Source organism: Erpetoichthys calabaricus, chromosome 14 (genome assembly GCF_900747795.2).
Source record: "Erpetoichthys calabaricus chromosome 14, fErpCal1.3, whole genome shotgun sequence".
Lineage (NCBI taxonomy): Eukaryota > Metazoa > Chordata > Cladistia > Polypteriformes > Polypteridae > Erpetoichthys > Erpetoichthys calabaricus.
Genome location: NC_041407.2, coordinates 82,947,400 through 82,974,528, shown reverse-complemented (window position 1 = coordinate 82,974,528; position 27,129 = coordinate 82,947,400). Strand labels below are relative to the sequence as shown.

The window sequence follows — 27,129 nt, the reverse complement described above, 5'->3', positions numbered from 1 at the left end:
GAGAAGTGCCGCGGAGTCAGAGTGGACTCGCCAAAATAAACATCAAGACAGCAAACTGAAGCAATAAAAAAAGGGTTAATAGGATGTTAGGCTATGTGTCATGATGTCTGGAGTAAAAGTCAAGGGAGGATATGCTTAAGCTGTGTAACACACTGGTGGGCCTCACTTGGAGTACTGTGTACAGCTTTAGACTTTGGGCTACAAAACAGACATAGCAGCACTAGGAAAAGTCCAGAGAAGAAAGACTAGGCTGATTCCAGGTCTGCAGGGTGTGAATTATGAGGAAAGATTTAGTTTTAGCAAGCAAAGATTAAGAGTTGACATAATTGAAGTGTCTAAAATGGTGAAAGGAATTAGTAAAATGAATTTAAAATTAACTCAACAAGTACATAGGAGCACAGTTGGAAATTTGTTATGGGTAAATGTCACATAAATGTTAGGATGTTTTTCTTCACACAACGAATCATTGACTTGTGGGATATATTACCAAATTATGTGGTAGACATTAGGACTTTAAGGACTTTCAGATTTTGACTTGATGTTATTTTGATGGAATTAGATGGATAGTATTGGTGAATATTGTTAGGTTGAATAACCTTTACTCATCAACAGTTTTCTAATGTTCTGTCAATAGAAAAACAGAAGCCATCAGAGTTTGGTCTGTCCAAAATCACACTCTGTGTACCCCATATTGTGCATTTTTGGACTTCTCTGTAACCTGCATTTTATTTTATTTTTATTTCCTTTCTGATTATTTATGTGCTGTGATGGGCTGGTTCCTGAGATGGATTCAAAGGTTTGGAAAATGGTAGGTTATGATCGGGTTTAACTAATGATTCACTTATTACCTCTGATAAAACAATTTAGGGTCACAAGAACCAGATGTCTTGGCAACAGGGAGCACAAGGCAGAAATTGGTCCTAAAAGGGATACCAATTCATAGCAGGGTTCCTTAGGTTATATGGAACCAATTTCATATTGCCAGATACACTAAAATAGCTATTTGGGATGTGTGAGAATACGTTGGAGTAAATTTAATACATGCAAAACAAGGAACAGCAAGATCAATTAATATACATCTTTGATCATATATTAAAAGTTTCAATTACCCTAAAATATATGCAGTTCAAGTCCAGTGAATATCCTGAAATGGTACAAAGGCAACGGTAAACTGCCAGAGGTTTAAAGAAGCATAGGATAACAAACAACTAAAAAATTATGTAGTTTTTTGAGTTATAAAAAAGACCTTTTTCAGGGGAATAAATAATGGCTTAACAACCTACAGCATTATGTGACAATAGAAGTTACTTAACGCTTGAAAGTTGATGCAAACAATTCCAACAGATGTTCCAACTTGCTTAATTACTTATAAAAGCAGTGTTGGAATAAACTGTGTTACTACACCACTTAAGCATTATTTTATAGCATATGTGCTAGCATTGTATATTGCTATCAAAACGGCAAGAAAAAGGCAATTAACAAAGGAAGACAAACAGAGCATTATAACACTTAATTGCAGGTCTTTTCCTTCAAAGAAATTGTGTCATTGATTACAGATTCCTATACCATGAGAAGGAACTTGGAAACTGAAGAAAGCTCTGACAGGAATAGATCTAGCAGGCATAAAGCCACAACAGAATCAGAAGACAAGTTTATGAGAGTCAACAGTTGCGTGACAGATGCCTCACTGGACAACAACTTCAAGCACAGCTCAACAGCTCTTACTTTCGGCTATAAAGTGAAAACATCAAGTTGCAGGTTTGACAGGTTGAGTGACAATAAGAAAGACACTGCTGAAAATGGCAAAATATGAAGAAGCACCCTACCTGGGCTGGGATCCACTGCCAGTCTCAATGTGCTCTGAAATTAAAGCATAGAACAAATAAACAATTTGAGTTATATATACTGTACTGTTGTCCTGTGAGGCACCTATCATATAAGCAGTTGACTCTCACAAACATGTTTTCTAATCATTTTAGTCATTTTTTCTTTTCACTTTTTTTTTACCATTTTAAACTTAGAATTCTATTAAAATGTTTTCAGCTCTTGCCCTGAAACTCAACAAAAACTTCCACTGAGTGGTATAGTACTGATTTGTGTAGAAGGGGTATCACAAAACAAGTGGTTTTTATGTTGGATAATACCATTTTATTTTCCCATTTCCACACTGCATTCCATCTTAGGCCAACAGATGCTTTTCCTTAAATCTCAACACGCATTATTATTTTTCTTTCCAGTCCACTTATCCATCCATCCATTTTCCAACCCGCTGAATCTGAACACAGGGTCACGGGGGTCTGCTGGAGCCAATCCCAGCCAACACAGGGCACAAGGCAGGAACCAATCCTGAGCAGGGTGCCAACCCACTGTAGGACACACACAAACACACCCACACACCAAGCACAAACTAGGGCCAATTTAGAATCGCCAATCCACCTAACGTGCATGTCTTTGGACTGTGGGAGGAAACCGGAGCGCCCAGAGGAAACCCACGCAGACACGGGAGAACATGCAAACTCCACGCAGGGAGGACCCGGGAAGTGAACCCAGGTCCCCAGGTCTCCCAACTGCGAGGCAGCAGCGCTACCCACTGCGCCACCGTGCCGCCCAGTCCACTTATTTTACTTCCAAATCAATGTCCATCATTATTTATTTGCCATACATTCTGAACACACACACCATTAAATAGAGCTTCATTTTGAGCTCCAAACCATTTAAAAATGTACTCAAATAATGAGCAAAACCTAACAAAATTACATAACAACATAAAAAACAAACCAGAAAAAAAACATCTAGGGCAGGGAATACACCCTGGTTGAAACATAACAAGAGGTCAAGTAAAACTTCAAATGTAAGAATAATGCATTTGCAATCGTGATTGGAATAATTCTGATCACTCATCACTATCAGCTCTCACTAGTATGGAGGTGTCTCTTAATGGGAAACAGATGGTGGTGGGTAGGGGTGATGGGATACTTTCCCTCTTGATGACACCTGTCAGTATTAGCCTGCCCATTCTCTAATTTGTCTTTTTTTAATGATTTATTGATCAGACATTTGTGTTGATTGCTTGCTTTACTTGATTACTTATCCTCCAAAATATACAAAAGCAGTCTTTCATTTAATCCTTTGTTTCTTTTGCTTTTACATCTTGGAGATGATTAACAAGAATAATAAGCACCGTGCCTTATGCTGACAGGTTCTATGTAATTTCATTTATTAATGTTTTAATCTTGTCTACAAGCTGATCAATGGTAGTATTCCACAGAATGACTTCATGGTAGAAATTTGGAAAACTAATTAAAGTCATTTAAGGTTCTAAACAAGACCAATCACTTCAAGGTACTTTTAGATTTAAGCCTCACATATTTATGGTGGATCAGTACCAACTGCTGCAGCAGATCCAAAGTACACAGAGGAAACATTTGTTGGTTTCTCAGTGTTCTTGTTAGCCTTCTGTTGATGGTGTTTGCTAGTTTTGATGTTTTTCAGCTTTGCATTTTGTTTGTTTCTTTCCTTATTTGTATCCCTGGAATCTGCTCTGCCTCATAACTAGTCTGGCAAGTCCCTCCTCTAAGATTGTAGACTTTTGGAATTTAATATGATGCAGTTGCAGTAATTTTCCAAGGGCCGCAAGAATTATTTGTACAAAAAGGCACAAAGGATGATGGACGTTTTCTTGTAGTATGCTTAAATGGTCTGCTGTTTCCCAAATCTAAACTAGCATTCAGGAGACAGAAGTTCAGAAAAAAAACATGATTATATTTAGAAATAAAAAACTTTAAAACTGATTTTCTGTGAATTTATACATATTAGCCTGACCAAGGTTCATCAGTATCCAGCCATTTTCTCAACCCACATTTTTTGGAACAAGGCTGCCAAGTACTGGAGTTTATCCTGGAGGCAATGGGAGCACAGCAGATCACACTCATGCTCATGTCTAAGAGTCCAGTTTAGAGATGCCCGTCAACTTAACAGTAACATCTTAGGAAAAAGACTGGAGCATCTGGGGTAAAAACATGCAGACAGTGACTGATTCCAAAATCATACCAACCTACTGGAGCTGTGAATCACTGTGATGCAACTCCATGCTGAGATATGCTGTGAATGCAACTCACTGATGTCTTTCTGTGCTTCTGAAAAAACAAAAAAAAGAATTTAATGTTTATTAAGCATCAAAGGGAGACTAGGGTGGCTCAGTGACTGCGTAGGATAGCTACCTTATCAAATTTAAACAGGCCATCTATATTCCTTCAATTGTCTCTATTAACAAGTACAAGTTCACATTATCCAGATAATAACACCCCTAAATATGCTAGAACAATCAGCACAATATTTTCATTCATTTTACAAACAAGTTAATGGGAAGCTGAACCTATCCCAGTAGCATCAGGAACAAAAAAGGAACCAACCCTGGATGGGATGCCAGTCTGCCACTGGGCACATTCACAGCAAACCAACTTAGAGACAATTAACATACACCTTTGTGCAATGAAATGAAGAAAGAGGACATGGGGAAAATGTGTAATTACAGACAGCAACCTCAAAATACTTTACAAGTTTGTAAATGATTGTGATATGTGCATATAAAACAAAACATTTATTGCAGGAGCTTCTATTATTTATAAAATAATGTTATATATAGAGACAGATTCGGCCATGAAAACAATGGTATAAGCATCCTTGAAAAGGGAAGCAGCCCATTGTAGGACTATTATCACAAGTAATGTAAATTTTCTAAAAGACATTTAACTTATTGTGGAGTTCAAAACTCAAAAGAGAAACACTTCAAGGGGTTGATTAGCAAGCTGTCCCTTGTATCTAAATTTCATTTTACTTCTTATGCAGATTTGCTTCTCATTGGTATACTGCTATCTTCACTTTCTGTCCCTCACATTATCTCGGAGTGTTTTGAGTTTTGAGTGAAGAAGGCAGGGTCAGGCTTACCTTTATTTGGTACTACCCAAAGTATATTTGTATAATTGGTAAAGGTAAGAAAGCAAATATTTATGTGTTTTTTAAATGTTAACCCTTTTGTCATTGCTGGCAGAAATTCAAGTGTCTCATCTGTTAAGTACATTACCTCTCTATCAGTTTGTCTGCTGTAATGAGTTAGGAATTTGTTCTTTTTGTGTATGATTAGATTCTATAACTGCAGTAACCCATTGATGTGTTGGAACCATGAACACTACTTCTTGTATTTCCTGGTTTACTGTGGTTAATAGACTGGATAGCTTATTGAATAATTGAATCATCAGATAAAGCATGTCCATCCATCCATTTTCCAACCCGCTGAATCCGAACACAGGGTCACGGGGGTCTGCTGGAGCCAATCCCAGCTAACACAGGGCACAAGGCAGGAAACAATCCTGGGCAGGGTGCCAACCCACCGCAGGATAAAGCATGTAAGCTGGGAAAACTATTGGTTTATGTGCCGTTCCCTTTATTGAAACCCTATTCACAAAGAAACTGCTGCAGCTCCATTAAATTCTTTATACTGAGTTGAGTTAACTGTAATATACTGTATATGCAAAATTTCATGAACATCCATTCAGCTGTTTTGGAGTAATGCATGGTTTTCATGGTTGGACATCCTATTATGACTCCCCAGTGAAAAACTTGAAATGCCATGAGGCTTACATTTTAAATTACATGAACAGTAATGTAAATGCAACATTTTGTGAAAGTAGATAAAGAGAATTTTGGGTGCTGTACGATTTTTAAGTAGGTGCCCATCCAGGTGTTGTTTGAATTAAGTTACTGATGTGGAATGTTGTCTTCACTGTACGTAAGCAGGGCCAAACCTAAACAAAATGACAGATTCGTTACCATTGGCTAAACTGGTTTGGTGCTGGTTTTATGCAGCCCAAGATCACAAACTTGTTTCTCAATTAAACATTTTACATTGTACCAACAGTAACATGCAAACAAAATGTCCTGAACTTTGACTCAGCCTTGCCTTTCTGATGAAATTTTTGAAATGCCAAGTAGCCTTGATTTTAAGTTGGTTCAGCTTTATTAAACATGCACAATTTCAAATGATTGACATTGCCACTGTGGAATAAGTTTTCGAGTTGCATCCCATTACGACCACGCATCCTAGACCATAGGCTCTACTTTAAGTTGGACCTGCATGCAAAGTTTTGTCAAAATTGGTTCAGCTGTTTTTCTGTGATTGGAAAACAAACAAACAAACAAATAAACAAACAAATCAAACAGACAAAATGCAGTCTGAAGGTAAAAAATGGATAAATAACATTAGACAAGGCCAAAAAATTCAAAAGATTGATAGAGGGTATTACAATATTATTTATATACCTGTAGATTTGGGAACAGTACATAGATTTGGGAAGAGAAAGTATATTAATCCATATAAATCATCACCATCTCCCGTGCTTTAGTCCAGTTGTGTTATTCTGATTTCTCTGATCTAAAGAATGTATTTGCCTAAGACAAAGGAAAGTCCTGAAAGCTGATGTTCTGAACATGCTCATCCTAAAGCTACAGAAATGAACATTTTAAATAGAAACTCAATTAGTAGAAGTTTTTTCTCGATTTCCACAATATATTAATAGTTAAAGTTATAATAATCAGGTGAAATATTGTAAGAGATCTGAAGAGTCCAGTGCACTGAAAAGTACATTGATGTCACCATAGCATAGCTCTGAAGAAACGTGGCTGACGTTTCCAGGGTTACAAGAATGTTACTTTAGCTTGATATGTAAAGTTGATGATGTTTGGACTGAGCTGGACAGCATAAAGTTATTTATTTGACCCTTTGATGAAGTGACCAGTAGCAGGTGCTTCAGTGATCCTGCTAGAACATAGATAATGTAAATTCCTAATGGGCTCTCACCAAAACATCTTATGATTTTAAAGTAATTTAGTCTTCACTAAAGCTGAAGAAATAATTACCTATCAGCACACATTTTTTCAATGTTATTTAGTTTTGAGAAGGGTGTAAGAATGTGACAATGTCTACCAGCATGAACAACCAGAGATTTCTGACTAAACATTACTTCAAAAAATTCACAGTAATGAAACAGAACATTAATGAAACTTCTTTTCCTAAATGGTAAGTCAAAGTAGTTTCCAATAAAAAGTGAAAAAAAAAAACCTTTACATGTCTCACAGCCCAAAGTTGCCAAACTGCTGTTACATTGCAATCTTTTGTGAGTAAGACCGGAAAGAAAAAAAAGGAAGGAAGTCTAACACAGATACCCTGCACTAGTACTTTCTTTGTGAAACAGTCACACACATATCAGCAGCCAACATGATCGCTAAGGCATCTCCTTCAGAGTCTGTGGAGAGACACTTAACTTTCTGTTGCCATGTGCGGACAGCGTCCATGGTCATCGGGGTCTACTATCTGGTAAGCTTTCTGCTATCTCGAAAGGCTCTAGTGGGAACAGGTGTTGGAGGTGGGACATGTTTTGATGCTTCATCTGCTATGCTACTGATCAGTTAAAGGTAATGAGTGGTTTGTGAATTTTGTGAACTTGAGAACCATATGTGTTGTTTTTTCTGAAGATGTTTTTATTTGTCTTCTTTGGCCCACTGCCGCATCCTGTTATGCAGGCACAACTGTTAATGTTGGCACTCATGAGGAATATATAATATATATCATATATGTATGGCTGTGAATATTTAATGGATCTGATTGTTCATATTTATTTCATATATTTCATCCATTAAGCCATTTGGTTAACGACAACCTGTATGATTTTTTTTGTTGGCCATATGCATTCATTTAAATTTGTCTTTTCCTGAATAAAGAAACATTTCTTATCTGTCTATTTACACATTTTCTGTTAGGCGAATAAACAAGACATACACAGGAGCCAAACCATAGTGTAAAAATATTTCACTTTTTAAAAATATTTTGTACACCAAGGAGATTTTTTTCTCACTACTGCATTCAACTTGAATCTTATTCCTTTTTCTGTAGCAAAGGACTCTTTGTCTTAGGATATGTATGTCACAATCTCTGACATTTCTGAGTTCAGTAAAATGGCAGAAGTTCTTTGCAAATTGCTAGTGTCGCTTTGCAAATGGCTGGTGTTTAGTTCAACAAGCTGAAGTAGGGGATACACTGTGCCATTTCTTTGCACCCTCAGTTTCCTATACATCCTTTATAATATAAAACTATTTTCCAGTGAAATGAGCATTACTGCAATTTTGCAACTTTGTCATAAACTATTTTTAATGATGTGTTTGCGATGTCCTGCTACTCCTAATATTGGCTTGTTATGAACTCTCCCAACTTTGGGTTCTCAGTAGTTACAGTTTTTCCATGATACCAATGAAAGTCAGGAAGCATTTAAATGATTACATCATGTCCTAGTGACCGAGAGAGCCATCTGGCATTGATCACCCTTGGAAAAAAAAGGATGAACAAGTGATTTATACTGTAAGTTTAAGAGTAAGAATAATTCTAAAAGCTGTTACACTAATTATCACTTAAGCTCCTATAGACTCCTGCAGATTCCTGTATTGGGTTATTACAAAAATAAATAAACTAATTATTTCATGGAATTGAATAATCAGCACTCAGTTAATAGGTGATTGCACTCATAACACAACCTCCCTAATGTTTTTTGTAATAGCTTTGTTTTCTTCAAACTTTTACTCTGTCAGAATATGTGAAGCTATCAGTTTCAAATTTGCTATTAGTCATTTGTAGGTTTATAAAGAAAGACATCTTTTTACTAATTTCTCCTACTGGATGCATAGTGATGCAGGGGTTGGTGCTGCTATCTCATTCACGTAGTGTTCTGTTCTGAACCCCCTGCCTGGTCATTGTGTGGAGTTTGCCATTTCTGTGTTGGTTTATCTCTAGGCACTCTACAATGCCAAGTCCAGGTCTGCATTCAGTCTTGTGCTTAAAATTTCTGGAATAAGCTCTAAAATCCCTGAATTGAATTAGGTAGTTTCAGAATTTTATGTTTTGGTAATTTCTCCAGTTTGCTTTTTGTTTAATTCATTTAAATTCCTCCCTCGATTTTCTGTATTGATTTCTTCAATTAAGGGTTGTCTTGAATCGGAACCTATCCTAGTATCATGAAGTACTGTACAACAAAGGAGCCAGCCCTGGAAGTAGTGCTAGTCCATCTTAGGGTATGATCACACTCAAACCCGTTATTGCTCACATGGGTTATTTTAGGGCCTGCTACCATTCTTACAAAGATATCTGTGTAATGTGGAAGGTAAACCTGAGTACCTGGTAGCCACAGGGAAAACTTGCAAACCATGAAGGAGTTCTAAATCATTTCTAATTTATTGTCTTAAAGTTCACAACCAATTGTAAGCCAAGCATAATATATGCTATTACAAATACAGTAGAGTTAAAGGTAAAGAGTTGAGTATAACATAAAATGACATATAAAAAATAGAAAATGCAATTGCAATGCAAAACACAAAACACCATGTTATATGTACACTGAAATATACATTCATATCTGGAGAAGCAGGTTTAAAAAGTGGATGGATGTGCAAACTAATACTTTTGGTAAAGAGTTAAGAGTTTATCCTACAGAATAAAAATACCAACCTGTTGTTCTGTTGACTGCTTCTATACACCAATTTTATATGCTTTCTGAGCTGCTGTGATACACATGCTTTACTGGGAATTGTTTAAACATGAGACATGGCAATCTAAGCCAATGCCTTGTTTTGAGGCTCTGCACTGAAGGAGTTTGCACAAAATGAATTGTAGCTACGTTTCATGTTTTGCTTGTTTATCCTGTCAACACATTTAAACAGATTTCTTTCTTTTTTTTGGTATTTTCAATGTGGCTTAAATCGATTTAAAATATACAGGCAAACACATATTTGTAGCTATACATGTGGCTATTGAACATATTTATAAGAAAAACATAATATTTTATGGACATTTACAGTTATCCTTTCTATGCAATCATCATATTTGACTGAGAAATGCAATCAATCGTCACTTTTAGACCGCATCCTTAATTTCCTCCAGTGAATTCCATGTTATGGTGCATGAGATAACTTATTTTGTATGAAATAAAGACTTAATGATATAGTGCCTTTCACAATACCAAAATAATGAGTGATTGTAAGAATAGCTTATGTTCTCATTACTGTATTATTCTCTTAGGAAAAGGAAGTAGCAAGGCAATGGTTGAACCTGCCATTTGCAATATATCATAAAAATTGTATTTATATTTATTTTTGCTGTTTCTTTTGGTATATAAAATTAACTTTTTTTTTTAATTTATTAGTTTTCAGGTAACATTTTTGCATATCCCATTTAAATGCATTACAATTGTAAATTTTGAGGGCCTCTCGTCAAACTTACTTTCAAGTTTCTGGGTGATTTATTTTCTCCAAACTTTACCTAATTATAAGGCAAACACTGTGCTTAAGGACAGAATTTGACTACAAACATATATTTTACAATGACGAACAGACATGTCTAACCCCATAATTTATGCCTCATTTCAACTCCGTTCCTAGATGCAATATATGCATAATAATCAAACACTTTAATTCAACCCATATTGTATTAGAGTGCCTTCCATACAGAGCACCATCACAGAGTGCTTCCTCAAGTAAATACCAATATTATTGCTTTGTAAAGTCAAGAGGTCAAGATGTTATGAGTTAAACCATTATATTTAAGAACTGCCAGTTGTTCATTCTTAAGACATCCAGTGCTCAGTCTGCGTCACACAATTAGTCAACCGGAAAAAATGAACCATCAGTTTCTTAAGAAAAAAACATTTTGCGCAATATCTAGTGACAACCAGACTGTCTTCAGTGAGATCCAACTTTATTTATTCCATTTAACCTTTTTAAAGACCCCTTAATGATGTCATGCTCTTTGCTGCTCACATTTTAATCTGTCAAAGTGGTGCATAGATAAAAGTAACTTATTTTATACAGTGCCTTTCTATATAGAACACTATCTCAAGGTGCCAGACAACACCATTTCAAAGTGCTCACTTAGTGAAATTTGTGTATGAGTGTGTTTAGAATGAAGATGGGGGAATTGACTTGCCTGTGGCATCCTTGCAGTGGCTCTGTGAAATATGGTGCTAAAACTGAGACCTATGTCCTACAGGGTGCTAGGAATACAGGAGGAGTGTTAGCTAGAATCAGCCTGAATACCATCACAAATGCTGTACAAGTACAGAGCTATAGTAGATTTGTTCAGAAATACATATTTTTTGAGAATATAGCAGGTAAAGTGACCCTAGTGTGTCATACAATGACTCAGTAGTGGGAAACTGAACCAACAGTCTAGTAGTTTTGAAGCTCAGTATCTCAGCTACTATATCACTCTCTACCTTTCACTAAACTCTGTAATGACACTGGGAATGTTCCTCTCTGCCTTCTCTAAAATATGTTATTATGACATGGCTCTCAAAATATCACAGGCACAGGCTTGATATCTGCTAGAGGCTGGAGACTTTGATATAATTAATTTTCAGTTTCTGGCCTAGTATACGCTGTATAGAGTTTTCCCTGTGTACTGGTAAAGAGGTGCCTGACTGGCCCAATGTTGGTGTGTACTGCAGTCATCTACCACCCTTCCTAGAGTTTTTTCCTGCCTTTTTGAGGCTTAGCTACAAAGTAAATGTATGAGAAATTAATTAATAAGTCAATCACCTTATATCCATTCACCTTTTTATCTAACTTGCTTATTTGATTCAGGGCCATGGAAATCCAGTGACAGCAGCATTGTTCACAGACAGGAACCATACCAGTCTATCACACAATACGTATACAGAAAAATCCATGCTCACTTACCATGGGTCAGTTCAGAGATGTCAATGTGAATTTCCCCTTGGGATTAATAAAGTATCTATCTATCTATCTATCTATCTATCTATCTATCTATCTATCTATCTATCTATCTATCTATCTATCTATCTATCTATCTATCTATCTATCTATCTATCTATCTATCTATCTATCTATCTATCTATCTAATTAATCTGTTCTAGATGTTTTATTGTATTGTAATTCCATTGCCTCATAAAGTGCCTTATGATGGCACTTGCTGTGAAATGCATTGTATTAAGTTAGAGCCTGGATGACTAACCAGAGCCCAAGATTATATTGTTAATGCTTGGTCTGAATGCTTTTTTTGGTTATAGTAATGAACTTCATACAATTACTTTCACATTAAACTTCTGGTCTTTCTGATTGTAAATCTAGTTTAGTTGTTTTGGCACTTATTCCAGTATTTTCAATGGCAGTAAAGCATCACACTAGGGAAGTAATTGTGTCAAAGTAATTTCTCATTTTGATTTAGCGTCTTGTTAAAAAAAGACCTTTGCTTTCCTGTTTCAGTTACATATTTTTAACACCAAACGCCTTCCTGAAAGTGAAGAGTTTAATGGTCAGATTATTTATTTGCATCTGGGCGTCAACCACCTATACTTATTGCATCTATTTTCTAATTGTAACTGTTAGCTTGTTAAAGACTATGTCTCCATTGTCACCTAATATTCCATACATATCATACTAATTTTGTGAACTGGACATCAAGTTCAAGTTTAAATTTATTGTCATAAATTTAAAACTAAATGATGGATGGCAAAACACAGGAAAAAAAGAAATATGTGCCGGTAACTGCCCAAGTAGTGTCTGTATATTATGCAGTGTCTATGTATTTCCAGTACTTGAATATTCCTCACACATTCATCCAGAGAGAGATGGTAATGTTTTTCAAAAGACACTCCACTCATCCTTGAACAAACACAAGGCTATGGTCAAAAGGGGCAAGACAGATGGCCTCTTGTCTGAAAAGATCTTATATGCATCTAATTCTTTGATTTGGTACTTTAAAAAATTTAAACTGACAATGTTACATGATTTATCAATAATTCCATAATTACAGACTATTCCTGCAACTAATCCAGTACAGGATGCATATCCATTGTAGAAAATGTCTGATTCTCTATGCAAAGTATTCACTGACACTGGAATCGTTTTAATTTGCCAGTCAACTTAAAAGCATGGCTGTGGATTGTTGGAGGACATCCATATAGATACAGGTTAACCAGGTAATATCAATAAAAAAGCACTTTAGCTAGGGACTAAGCACTCTAAAAATGGCAATTCCAAACTTCAGTAAATTAATTCTGAAATTGCTCTTTTAATAGAATGAAATAGATGAAGAGGAATCCAAGATATTTTCTGTCAGCATCAAGAATTTATACTATTTCTGCATTAGCTCATTCCAAGTTACTCATCTTACCTGCTGGCAGTGGAGGCACCAAGATGCTTATAGTATGCTGTTGAAATTTTTGCATTAAAGTCTGTCTATTAAACCCTTTCGCTGTAATAAAAATAGTGGTATTTGGCAGTATTGACATGGCTTAGCTTTCTATTCAGCTTAAGTTTTTTCAGATAGATTTAGTAAGTACGCAAACATATAGACATAAGAAATGTACTGTATATGAGTAATGTGTCATAAAAAGTGGAACTAAAATGGAACAAGGAGCCATCCAGAGAGTTCAAGAATTTACCTTCAGTTTTATAATTTGTAGACTTATTGTGTTTTAGGTAGGGTTAACAAAGGATAGTTTGCATATTTTAATTCAATGCTCATCCATTTTATTTTTTGGTTCTGTCATGATAAGATTCTTAGAGAGAAGAGTAAAATGGTGTATTAGCAGCACAATGTTCCCTTATCCTATACAATTACATTAACTCAAATATATGTCATTTTGTAACAATAATCAATGTATTATCCAATCATTCATTTTCAATAATAATAATTAAAAATATATCACTTCTTTGAACACAAACAAATTTGCTTAATATATGCATATACTATTTGAAGTAGATCTACTGTAACTTACCTAATTTTCAGTTTTACAATAAGCTTTAAAAAGTGATGAACAATTGAATGTAACATACTAAACATAAACAATGTCCCCCCTTTTTCCATATCATGTTTATTTTAGTAGGAGCAGTGGGCTAGGTGGAGCCAACTCAGAAGGACAACATTCAATTTATCTTTGCATCCGTCTATGTACTGAACCCACACTATATAATACGTTTGTATCTTCATGCACAAATTATATGTTTTTTTCAGCATGTGTAACAGTATATAATGTGCTGTGTTTATAATCAGAAGTGCTACTTTTAAGAATTTGCTCATTTTAAGTCTTGATATTTAATATCCTAGTCTGATGACTGTCTGTGTGTAGCTTGGAAATACTCCCTGTGTCTGTGTTGTTTTTTTAACAAAATATTTTAGTTTTTATCTTTGTTCCAAATTGATTAATTACCATAATTACTATAAATATGTCAAATGTGAATGTGAGGATGTCTTGCAGGAAACAGTGTTGTCTTGCAAGCCCATAATGTCAGTCAGTCAGTCTCCAACCCGCTGTATCCTAACACAGGGTCATGGGGGTCTGCTGGAGCCAATTCCAGTCAACACATGGCGCAAGGCAGGAACAAATCCCAGGCAGGGTGCCAGCCCACCACAGGGCACACATACACCCACATACCAGGCACACACTAGGGACAATTTAGGATCATCAATGCACCTAACCTGCATATCTTTGGACTGTGGGAGGAAACCCACGCAGACACGGGGAGAACATGCAAACTCCATGCAGGGAGGACCCGGGAGGCGAACCCAGGTCTCCTTACTGCAAGACAGCAGTGCTAGCACTGCGCCACCGTGCTGCCAGCCCACAATGTAATAAATGAATTAGGAAATTGAATAAATATCTATTTCTTTGGAGAACAATGCATATTTAAATACACTTTAACTGAAGAATTATAAGTGAAATGAAAATACTGTGTTAGTTTATTATTATTATTATTTTAGTTTTTCCTAGTCATACATGGCTTTTATATGCTCAGTTTTATTTTGGACTGTATTAAAGTCCACATTTCAATATCACTGCCTCATATTGTTCTAACTTCCACTAAAGGACTCTTAAGGAAAAGGTTTGTTGTTCCCAAAAAAGTATTATTAAAGAAAGACACTAAATCTTAAGAACTTGGACTTATCATTAACACCTTAATAAGCAGAAATCTGAATAGAGTACTAGGGGAACAGTACTGTATTTTAAATTCAGTTAGAAAACACCCTACATGTATGTGTTTGTTTTGACAATTAACACAGCACTGCCACATTTTAAACTTCTAAAATAAGTTCAGCTGAAACCTTTGTTACAAAATGTAGTTCCAAAATATTGTTATAGTTTCATGTTTATTCATCGTTAGATGCTAGCTTAGAAGCTGCATTTTATCCACATTCATTTCAGAGCATTTGAGCAATTAAATCATGTGTTCTTCATTAAGAATGCAGATACAGCAAAAGTTAAAACAACCTAAAATTTGCTGATCAGCAATTACATGGAATGTTCCAAACCTCATCAGTTGAAGATGAGTATCACTGAGTAGGGGTCCTGTTTGCATACATCTTATTTATTGCACACTTTTGTAGAATGGTGAAACATATACCTTTTTCTTCATCAAACTGCTTTGCAGATTATTTCTGCAGATTAGAAATGAAGCAGATAAAGCATGCAACTGTTAGCAAAATAGGGGAAGTGCGTCAGTAAATCTGCTCACCACAAAAATGCTATGTGGACCATATAGAACTTTTAGCTAGCTTGCTTTTCATAGTGATTGTAAATTTATTTTTAACATAAGCAACCAACCGCTGCTGCATAACAACAACTCAGTTCAAACTGTGAGTCATAATGAATAAAATCTAAATTAACGTAAAATCTACAAGCTGAACAAAATCTTGCAAGGAACTACAAACTAGGCAATTTTAATTTCCTTGGTGTTCTTGACTCCTGTAGATCTACTATGGTATGCTATCTCAGTCGCCCACTTCTACTCAAGTGTCATATCACCCACTTATACTTTAGTCTGATTTTGTCAACTCTTTATCACCCAGTACTACCCTATTCTGCTCAAATCCTCTCTATAAAACCAAGTTTTATTGTAGTTTGCTCTTATGTAGTCTTTGTTACCCAGTTATACTGTACTTAACTTTCATCTCTGTCACACAATTGCACCAAAATGTATTGTCATCATATTGTGAGAAAAGTGCTATATAAACATAAAGTATTATTATTATCATCTCCTTATAACCTGGTTATACTCTAGTATGTTTTTTTCTACTTTGCATGACCTGCTGTACTTTACCTTGTTTTCTCTCATCTGCTTTATCAACCACTTGTAATTTTGTCTTTTCTTATTATACATCACTATGTTATAGTTTTGTCTACATTCATTCTTTTATATTGGTTACGCCTCTGCCTGCTCTCATGTTCTATGTATCACTCAAATACGCTCTAGTCTGGTTTAATGTGAAGCAAATTACCCAGTCTTATTCTGGCCATTTTATCTTTTAACACTCAGTTATCATATTAGATACAGCTATCATATTTCTTCTCTTTATTACCCAGTTGTACACAGCTTCACTTCCATCTTCTGGCTATCATCTGGATGCATTGTAGCCTATTCTTATCTTCCCTCTATTACTCACTTACACCTTGTTCTGCTTTCATCTTATGTATTTCTTTTATCCAGTTATACTGTAATCACCTGACAATTTTTCTCTGTCACCCAGTTTTACACTAGTCCAGTATCACCTTCTCTCTGTATTACCTGTCATTACTGTAGCCTTGACTCATTTTCCATTTATCATCTTGTTACACAGTATTTCTTTTCTTGATCACCCAGCTATATACTAATATTTTGTCATCTTACATTGTAGTATATCTATCTCTTCATCCTCCAGTTATATTGTAGTGTGCTCTCATCTTCTCTCATCATTGAATTTACAGTCATGCTCATATGTTTACATACCCTGGCAGAATTTTTGAAATATTGGCCTCTTTTTGGAAAATATAAATAATCATGCAGAAATCTTTCCTTTTAATTAGGGATTGTGTAAGGTGAGGCAATATATTATCACATAATTGTGTGTGCCCTTTTTAAATCATAATGAGAACTGAAATCATCCAGATGGGCCTGATCAAAAGTTTACATAACCTTGAATGTTGGGGCTGATACACAAGATGCCCGGGGAATCTATAACTGGTGAAATTCCCAAATGAAAGAAACAGAACACAGAAATAGAACAAACAGTTTTCTGATTCACATTTTATTGTAAGTTTGTCCACTTTGGATTGTGTCTGCTGTGGCGTCTGAGACGCCCTTGAAATAGACTTTTCTCTGGCATCTGAAGTGGACAGTGGAATTGTACGTCTTTTTTTCGGTGGCATGGGTATATTCGCGTAAAGCAGGAGAATTAGCATGTGTTACATGATATTACGTACGTGTTGTGATGTGAGATTTTACATATAACTTGATGAATATTTTGTACTGTATATCTTTATTTGTAATTTAGACAAAGCAGTGTAATTTGGTGTCCCCCCCCCCCCCCCCACCACCCTTAGGAATGGGTCTGTTTGAATTTTACGACAGGATTTGGGGGATGTGTGTTTTAAATCAGTTTGGCAAGTGTTTCCTTGCTAAAGTCATTTCTACCCCCGCAAATGGGCTAAGGTGTACTTTAACATATGGTTTGGGGGCAGGTGTTAAGATGTTCTATTTCCCCATTGGTCTGAGGTATGGCTATTTGGAATTGGCTTGTCTCATAGGCCTTTAAGTACCATGATGTCCTATTGGCTCTAGGGGTTGGACAGAACATCTATAAATGTATGTGTTTAACCTCACACTCTCTCTCTTACCAACCAACATATGATGAAGAAGTATCTCTCTTGCTATCCTGTGATGAAGAGCACAGCTCAGCAGCCATTTTGAACAGACATGTGGCTGAAAGCTGAGCACCAATGATGCCTTAACTAGAGACATTTAAGTAACCACAAGTCTATGTGCCGCCTGAACTACATATCATCATTTAATCAGGTTGTATGGTTGCCAATATTCAAATATACTTTGCATTTTGTTATTATTTATGAATATTATCAATAATACATTATTTAAACTGTAACTTAACTTCTGCTTGTCTTTTTACTACATCTAATTGCCTAAGGTAATAGATATAGAAGGGAAGGTGGGGATACCTTATAAACAGTGGTAAGTCTGTGAGATTAGGCATTCTAAGGTTACATATTAATAATACAATAGGGGAAAGTAGAGCAATATATATTACTCTTGAGAGACAAAAGAGTACGGAATACGCACCACAGTGAGATGAATTTATTTTATTTACACTACGTCGGAAAGCAAACAAATCATAGACATATATAGATAGACGCCGCATTCACTGTGTTGCCCAGTCGACACGATACATCAGCGCGTCCGCCCTATTGCAAGTGGTAAAAGTGCCATTTAAACCAATACACGTAGATGTGGAAACTGGGTTTTCTGATGAAAAAACAATAACGTTTAAAACAGTATCGTTTACATACAACAGATTTTGGCGAATCGTTTAAATGTAATTATGTATATCCATTTATACACTAATAAAGGCAATTCTTAAATACTACTACTACTACTACTACTAATAATAATAATAATTATTATGACCCTGTGTTCGGATTCAGCGGGTTGGAAAATGGATGGATGGATGGATTATTATTATTATAATTAAATAATTCCTCCCATATAAGTAACATTTCGCGGACTGCCTTCTTCCATCTCTGAAACATTTCTAGACTTCGTCCTATTCTTACGCAATACAGTACTGAAGTATTGATTCATGCCCGAGTCACCTCACGTATAGATTACTGTAATGCTATTCTATCTGGCATCCCACAAAAACGTATCCATCGCTTACAACTTCTTCAAAATGCTGCTGCCAGGATAATAACCTGCTGTTCTAAATCCACTGAAGACATTACACCAATTCTGTCTTGTATTGAGTCGAGGTATTGACGTGAATAGATAGATAGATAGATAGATAGATAGATAGATAGATAGATAGATAGATAGATAGATAGATAGATAGATAGATAGATAGATAGATAGATAGATAGATAGATAGATACTTTATTAATCCCAATGGGAAATTCACATTCTCCAGCAGCAGCATACTGATACAATAAATAATATTACCGTAAATTAGAAATAGAAAAATAAAAGTAGAAAAGTACACATACACATACAGTCATACACAGAGCTGCTGAAAAGGCTGCCACTCTCGGCGGCGCCGGATGTACAGGTACCATACATCGTCATACATACGGGGTATTGACGCGAAAGCCATACATACGGATGCTATCAAATTATATATAAGGATTAAGGGAGAGTATCTACACCTTTAACCTCTTTGATTGTAATCAGTGTCTGTGTATAAATTGTCAATTTAAATTCATGCAGTGCTGCCCTGACTTTGCTGGACACCAATTCCAAGAGGAAAGCAAAAGAACTGTCAAAGTAACTGTGAGAAATGGTTGTTGATTTGTAGTAACTCAGTAACAGAATATAAAAAGATATCCAGAGATCTGAAAATGCCTGTCAGTAGTGTTCAAACTCTGATAAAAAAAGGAAAGTGGAAAGATTTCAGCCACAACTGCCAGGATCATTTGTTGAGCTGCCAAGAAAAACCCACAAGCCACTTCAGCTAAAAATACAGGATTCCCTGCAAACAAGTGGTGTTGTTGTTTCAAGATGCACAATAAGGTGGTACTTGAACAAAAATGGGCTGCACTTATGGTCACAACCATACATACTATGTTTGGAGAGGATGCAACAAGGCCCATGACAAAAAGTACACCATCCCTACTGTGAAGCATGGATGTGGATCTCTGATGTTTTGGGATTGTGTTTAAGTTATAGCAGCACAGGTAACTTAGTGAAAATTGATGGCAAGATGAATGCAGCATGTTACTGGAAAATATTGGAGGACAACTTGAATTCATTAGTCCAGAAGTGGAACATGGAATGCATTTGGATCTTCCAACAAGACAATGATCCAAAACACAAGGCCAAGTTGACCCTAGGGTGGCTACAGTAGAGAAAAGTGAAGGTGCCGGAGTGGCCATCTCAGTCTCCTGATCTCAATTTCATTGAGTCACTTTGGGGAGATCTCAAATGTTCAGTTCATGCAAGACAACCTAAGAATATACAGGGCCTGGAGGCTTTTCACCAAAAAGAATGGGCAGCTCTACCATCTGAGAAAATGAAAGGCCTCATTCACAACTATCACAAAAGACTGCATGCTATTACTAATGCTAAAAGTGTCAATATACAGTATTAATACCCATCCCTTAGATGGGTATGCAAACTTTTCAACATGGACCATCTCGTTATTTTCCTTATTACTATGTTTTGTTTAATGGTTGTTCTATTTTGTGATACCTTATAGTTTAACTTGGACTTCCATTAAAAGTACATGAAATGTCTTTTGCTTGATCAGTCATCTATTCTTTAAAGTATGGTACACTTCTTACAATTGTGTATATTGCTTTTCTGAACCACTCAATGTGCTTTCCATTGACAGTAGGGGATCCACTTCAAGCACCGCTAATGTGTACCATCTACCTGGATGATGCTTAGGCAGCAACTCTTGTACCAGCACACTCACCATACATTATCTATTAGGTGCTGAAGCACTGAGAGAGTTAGCCAGGGATGGATTAACCATTAAGCAAAATAAGCATGTGCTTAGAGCATCAAGGGAAGGGGGGGCACCACAGAAATTTTCCATTGTCAGACTTACCATGAACAATATGGTGCAGAACTGCAAATAGTGCAGCTGAACCAGGTTCCACAAAAATCGGCTCCCTTGTGAAATGAAAAAAGTACATATATATATATATATATATATATATATATATATATATATATATATATATATATATATATATATATATATATATACAATAATAAAAATAATGATAAAAAAGTAATGGCAGAGACAGGCTGGATGCCTTATCTCTACTAAGTATAGAAGCAGATATGTTACATAAGATTTTGAGAATCTCATCAAAGTCTTTGAAATTAGAAAAAGTAAGGGAAAACTTTTCAAATATAAATAAAGTGGAGGTATACAAAAATAAACATTATTTTCCATCTCACTGTAAGCTTTGTTTCATTAAAAAATAAAAAATATATTTTACAATTTATTATCATTTATATTTTGAATTAGATATACATGGGTTTACCAAAATCTTTTAAGTGTTTAGGGTCTCTAAAGTTCTTAATCTGGCCCAGGAGATAGCCCAATTAGAGACAGGAGATAATTAGGAGCTATAATGGACCACGACAGAATGAACATCGGGAAACACTCCACTATTTTCGAAGGATGCCCAAGAATCTTTTAAAATCACAGAGAGTCAGTACTTCAGTTTTACGTGTCACCCGAAAAACAGTGACCATTTTTTTTTAGCACAGTGTCTCTGTTATTGTACTGGGGAATTTTGTTCCACAAACAGACCACATGGTAAGCACCTCTTCCAGCAGCACCACAAGTCACCCTAGATAGACTCCCATCAAAGCACTGGCCAGACCCAAGCTTGTTTAGCTTCAGGAGGATTACCTATTTTGCAGCTTCAGCTTCATTTTGTGTATTTCTTTCATGCAGTTATACTGCAGTCCTCGTTCAATTTCTGTCTGTCATCCATGTATACCCTGTTTTGTTCTGGTCTTATTTATTTCTATCACCCAGTTATATTGTAATCTACTATCATCTTCTCAATATCACTCCGTTTTACCCTAGCCTACTGTAAACTTCTCTCTCTCTGCAGGTTATACCCTGCTCTGTTGTCATCTTCTTACTCATTTTTAATGTAATATGCTGCAATAATCTCTATATAACCATCTGGTTTTACCTTAGTTGGCTCTCATTTGCTTGCTAACACCTAGTTTTAGCCTAGTCTGTTGTCATCTTTTCTCAGTCACCCAATTTTACCCTATTCTGCTCTCATTCTATGTATCTCCATTACCCAGTTATACTGTATTCTGCTTTCATCTTCTCTGTATTTTGCTTTCATATTCTTAATGTAGTCTTCTCTTGTCTTCACTCTTTAGTCTAGTCTACTACCATTTGATCTAGGTATTTTTTCTTATTTCCTCTGTATGAGGCTTACTCACCTCAATAACAGCAGATTTTTTTAACTTTTCGCTTAGTCTGAGGTTGAGAATGAACTAAGTGTCTTCCTGTTTACTCCTAATAAAATTCCGAAATACCCTGTGGTGTGACAAATAGTGTACAATTATTCAAAACATTGGTCCATAATGGAACAAAAACCCTTGTGCTGGAACGTTAACAGTCTGTGCATTGTTCCAAGAAAAATGAGGAATTTCTAACCAGTGCTAGAATAATATTCTGTATTTTAGTTACACGATGATCAGAAATGGGGGGCTAGATTGTAGAAAAAAGCAAGGAGGAAATGCAATTAATAACCAAATACACTTCATTTTCAATTTTCTAATATTTTTAACAGTGAATGATATGCAAGTAACTGTGGGCAGGTATTAAATAATCCAGAAATTAGAAATAGTTCTGAACTACAAATATTCAAAAAACACAAAAATAAGTAAATTTCTTGGAGCAGGCAACAGCTCCTGTACAATAATTAAAGACATTCATAATTATGAATATTTTAGGAGGTAATTAAAAGTTAAAACCACATAAAGACGGAAACGTAGCCACTTTGATTTTTGCCAACACTGATAATCAGAAGACCTTTACCTATCACAGGTAAATTAATAGAAGGAATTAAAAAGACATAATGTACTATATAAGAAGGCTGCTTAGAGCATGCATGCTAAGAGAATATCTGAATGAATAGCCTAAACAAGGTAATCCTATTTTACTAATAAATTTAGTTTTAAGAGCAAAACACAATTGAAAGGTGCAGACTTTATGACATGACTTTCAAGAGACTTTTCGTTTCATACTTTATGATAGACTACTCTACTAGTCGTGCTGCTACACCACTGGATGTGGAGGTCAACCAGTTTCAAATTTTCATCTCCTCTTTGGCATTCATGGTGGCTCCCATTTGGGAGTGGGGCTTTTTGTGAGCACAGAAGATATGACTAAACACAAGGTATAAAAGTAGCTACAATAATTAAGTGTGTATGGGTTGAGTTTATTAGTCATAAGAAAAACAGCATGTGTCAAAAAGACATTAATACATAACAATAAAGACAATAACAAAAAGTAGCAAACAAGCAGTGGAGTATAGAGAAATAAACTGGTGAAAAGTCAAAGCATGAAACTAGCTGAAACACATTAGGAAAATTTGGCTAAAAAGTTGCAAAATAATAGTTACGGGTCCAAAACACAAGTACTCAAAAAAAGAAAAAGATAATGCACATGGCATTTAAAAAAAAAAACAGGCAACACATGCAAGATATCCTATGCAAGGGGGCGATGTGATGAAAGGTAAAATGGACAGGTGGGCCTGATCAAGGTCAAAAAGTAAGTGGAGGGCAAAGTGAATGGCAAAAAAAACATGTGAAGTGCATGGTCAATAAACATGTGGAATGTGTGACAAAATTAAACAAAAAACATGAGGAAGGTGTGGCCAAAGGCAACTATTATATGAAGTGTTTGACAACAGGTAAAAAAATTCTGGATGGTGGAGTCAAAAACTGAAAGCATATGGAATGTATGGCCAAATTCCAAAAGTATGTGAAGGGATGGAGAGAGTGACAGCCCATAATTGGAGCAGCGCACACCCACATGCACAGACATACACACATTTGCTTACACTAAGCTAATTTAGAGTTTCCAGTCAACCAAATATATACTACATACATGTAACCATTTAGTTCATGACAGTGTCATGCTGAGCTTATTGGGTGCAAACCTGGAACCAACTATGGACAGAATGCCAATCTACCACAGAACACACTCATTCAAAACAGGCCACTTTAGACGTGCCAGTTAAATGAACCTCACATCTGTGAGATGAGGGAAACAAAATTTTTTTTTATAAGATGAATACTTACAGGAGACGAAGAGAGAATGTTTAAACTTCACAAACACCTTGATTGGATCAAGATTGGAAACTAAGATTAACTCCTGCATTACAGTCATTCAAGTCACTATTAATTCCTTATGTACTAAATATCATTATTTTTTGTAAAAGTTGCACAATGAATAATGGACTCCAATAGCCTGGAAAACAATGTAAAAATATTTTTAAACAAATTCCAAGCAAAATTTATTATAATCATTTCACTGAATAATTAAAACTCAATTATTTATTTATGTGACATGGAACTATATAGGGATTGACTGACAAACACAATATTTCTTCTTTACTACTCCATACTGGCCTATAACATAAGCCAGAGGTAGTTGCCTTGGTTTCCCAGAAAAGCACTCCCAAACTACTCTTACATGCACTGTTTTATTCATTTTTCAAAGTAAGACACCCTTCCTTTTTACCAAGAGAGCAATTATCCTTTACACCTCTTATTTCTAAAATTAAGTGAACTCACTAATTTCACAGTCTCTGCCAGAGGTCAACAGAGTAAATAACTTTGGGAATAAGAAGCTGGTTTAGAATATACCAATGTCACATGACTACAGTGATAGAGGATGGCCCCCGGTGTATTGTTCTCTCACTACCTATTGTACCAGTAAAGGTTTACAGTAGACACTACTCTTCTTTGTTTTTTTCTCAGTAGTTCAGCTTAGAGTTCCACCTGCTGACCAGAAAGACTGCTTGCAGCTTCAGTTGGGCAGACAAGGGTGCATTTGTTGACCTGCTTTTTTCCTACGGTTCCACTGACTTTCAATCCTAAAAGGTGGAAATTCGTAAAAATTTCAAATCTTAAATAATCTTTAAATTGAAGAGCAAGTAAATGAAAAAAGATAATCTGTTATTGTGCTCCTCTAGCTGTTCATCCCAACTGATTGTCCATTCATGGATTTCTGATCCCAACTTAGAGATGAAAGTCCCTGTGACATAATTCATTGCAATGTTGTTAAATGGAATACAAATTTCCAGTAAATTTCCCAGAGAAACCAGAGATAGTTATCATTGAAAAATTTAAGTCTGGTTTATCCTACTCAGGTTATTTCCTCCACAGCCTTCAACAAGACAAATTGTTACAGAATTATTCCACGACTGCATTCACATTCTTTATTTATTCCACTTTGTACTTCTGAACTAACTGCCACTGGGGGAGCCACATCCTTTATTGAGAGCATTGGCCACAAGGCAGGGCAGGACAGAACACACATGCATTCTCATATGTATTAATTTATGGTCACAGATTTCAGCTATATCATATCACTAGAAAAACAAACACTTTTAGAATCCTCAGTGCAAAACTTCAGCAGCTGGTCATTATCTGTTTGAATTCCACATTTTCTTTTGACTAAGCAGACTTTCTCTGGCTACTCCAGTTTCACTATCTATCTACAGTGGTGTGAAAAACTATTTGCCCCCTTCCTGATTTCTTATTCTTTTTCATGTTTGTCACACAAAATGTTTCTGATCATCAAACACATTTAACCATTAGTCAAATATAACACAAGTAAACACAAAATGCAGTTTGTAAATGGTGGTTTTTATTATTTAGGGAGAAAAAAAAATCCAAACCTACATGGCCCTGTGTGAAAAAGTAATTGCCCCCTGAACCTAATAACTGGTTGGGCCACCCTTAGCAGCAATAACTGCAATCAAGCGTTTGCGATAACTTGCAATGAGTCTTATACAGCGCTCTGGAGGAATTTTGGCCCACTCATCTTTGCAAAATTGTTGTAATTCAGCTTTATTTGAGGGGTTTCTAGCATGAACCGCCTTTTTAAGGTCATGCCATAGCATCTCAATTGGATTCAGGTCAGGACTTTGACTAGGCCACTCCAAAGTCTTCATTTTGTTTTTCTTCAGCCATTCAGAGGTGGATTTGCTGGTGTGTTTTGGGTCATTGTCCTGTTGCAGCACCCAAGATCGCTTCAGCTTGAGTTGACGAACAGATGGCCGGACATTCTCCTTCAGGATTTTTTGGTAGACAGTAGAATTCATGGTTCCATCTATCACAGCAAGCCTTCCAGGTCCTGAAGCAGCAAAACAACCCCAGACCATCACACTACCACCACCATATTTTACTGTTGGTATGATGTTCTTTTTCTGAAATGCTGTGTTCCTTTTACGCCAGATGTAACGGGACATTTGCCTTCCAAAAAGTTCAACTTTTGTCTCATCAGTCCACAAGGTATTTTCCCAAAAGTCTTGGCAATCATTGAGATGTTTCTTAGCAAAATTGAGACGAGCCCTAATGTTCTTTTTGCTTAACAGTGGTTTGCGTCTTGGAAATCTGCCATGCAGGCCGTTTTTGCCCAGTCTCTTTCTTATGGTGGAGTCGTGAACACTGACCTTAATTGAGGCAAGTGAGGCCTGCAGTTCTTTAGACGTTGTCCTGGGGTCTTTTTTGACCTCTCGGATGAGTCGTCTCTGCGCTCTTGGGGTAATTCTGGTCGGCCGGCCACTACTGGGAAGGTTCACCACTGTTCCATGTTTTTGCCATTTGTGGATAATGGCTCTCACTGTGGTTCGCTGGAGTCCCAAAGCTTTAGAAATGGCTTTATAACCTTTACCAGACTGATAGATCTCAATTACTTCTGTTCTCATTTGTTCCTGAATTTCTTTGGATCTTGGCATGATGTCTAGCTTTTGAGGTGCTTTTGGTCTACTTCTCTGTGTCAGGCAGCTCCTATTTAAGTGATTTCTTGATTGAAACAAGTGTGGCAGTAATCAGGCCTGGGGGTGGCTACGGAAATTGAACTCAGGTGTGATACACCACAGTTAGGTTATTTTTTAACAAGGGGGCAATTACTTTTTCACACAGGGCCATGTAGGTTTGGATTTTTTTTCTCCCTAAATAATAAAAACCATCATTTAAAAACTGCATTTTGTGTTTACTTGTGTTATATTTGACTAATGGTTAAATGTGTTTGATGATCAGAAACATTTTGTGTGACAAACATGCAAAAGAATAAGAAATCAGGAAGGGGGCAAATAGTTTTTCACACCACTGTATCTATCTATCTATCTATCTATCTATCTATCTATCTATCTATCTATCTATCTATCTGTGCAACTGGTGTGTGTGTGTAGTATGATGAGTTAGACTCTTATTGAAAAAGATATACTGTCATAATCATATTTTTGTCAATATACGAATACATAAATAAATAATTTCTAATATGCCATCACTAAATTATTACTCTTTATT

At 36.1% G+C, this 27,129-nt stretch overlaps 1 protein-coding gene across 1 annotated transcript in view; it reads left to right on the top strand.

The window, feature by feature from the left end:
- The first annotated feature begins 7,228 nt into the window (after positions 1-7,228).
- LOC114665100 (lysosomal-associated transmembrane protein 5-like) overlaps positions 7,229-27,129 on the top strand; it is a 32,384-nt gene continuing 12,483 nt past the window's right edge. Inside the window, exon 1 of the mRNA XM_028819487.2 lies at positions 7,229-7,372. Within this exon, the coding sequence (XP_028675320.1) occupies positions 7,274-7,372 (99 nt within the window). The 5' untranslated portion in view covers positions 7,229-7,273. The remainder of the gene's footprint in view (positions 7,373-27,129) is intronic.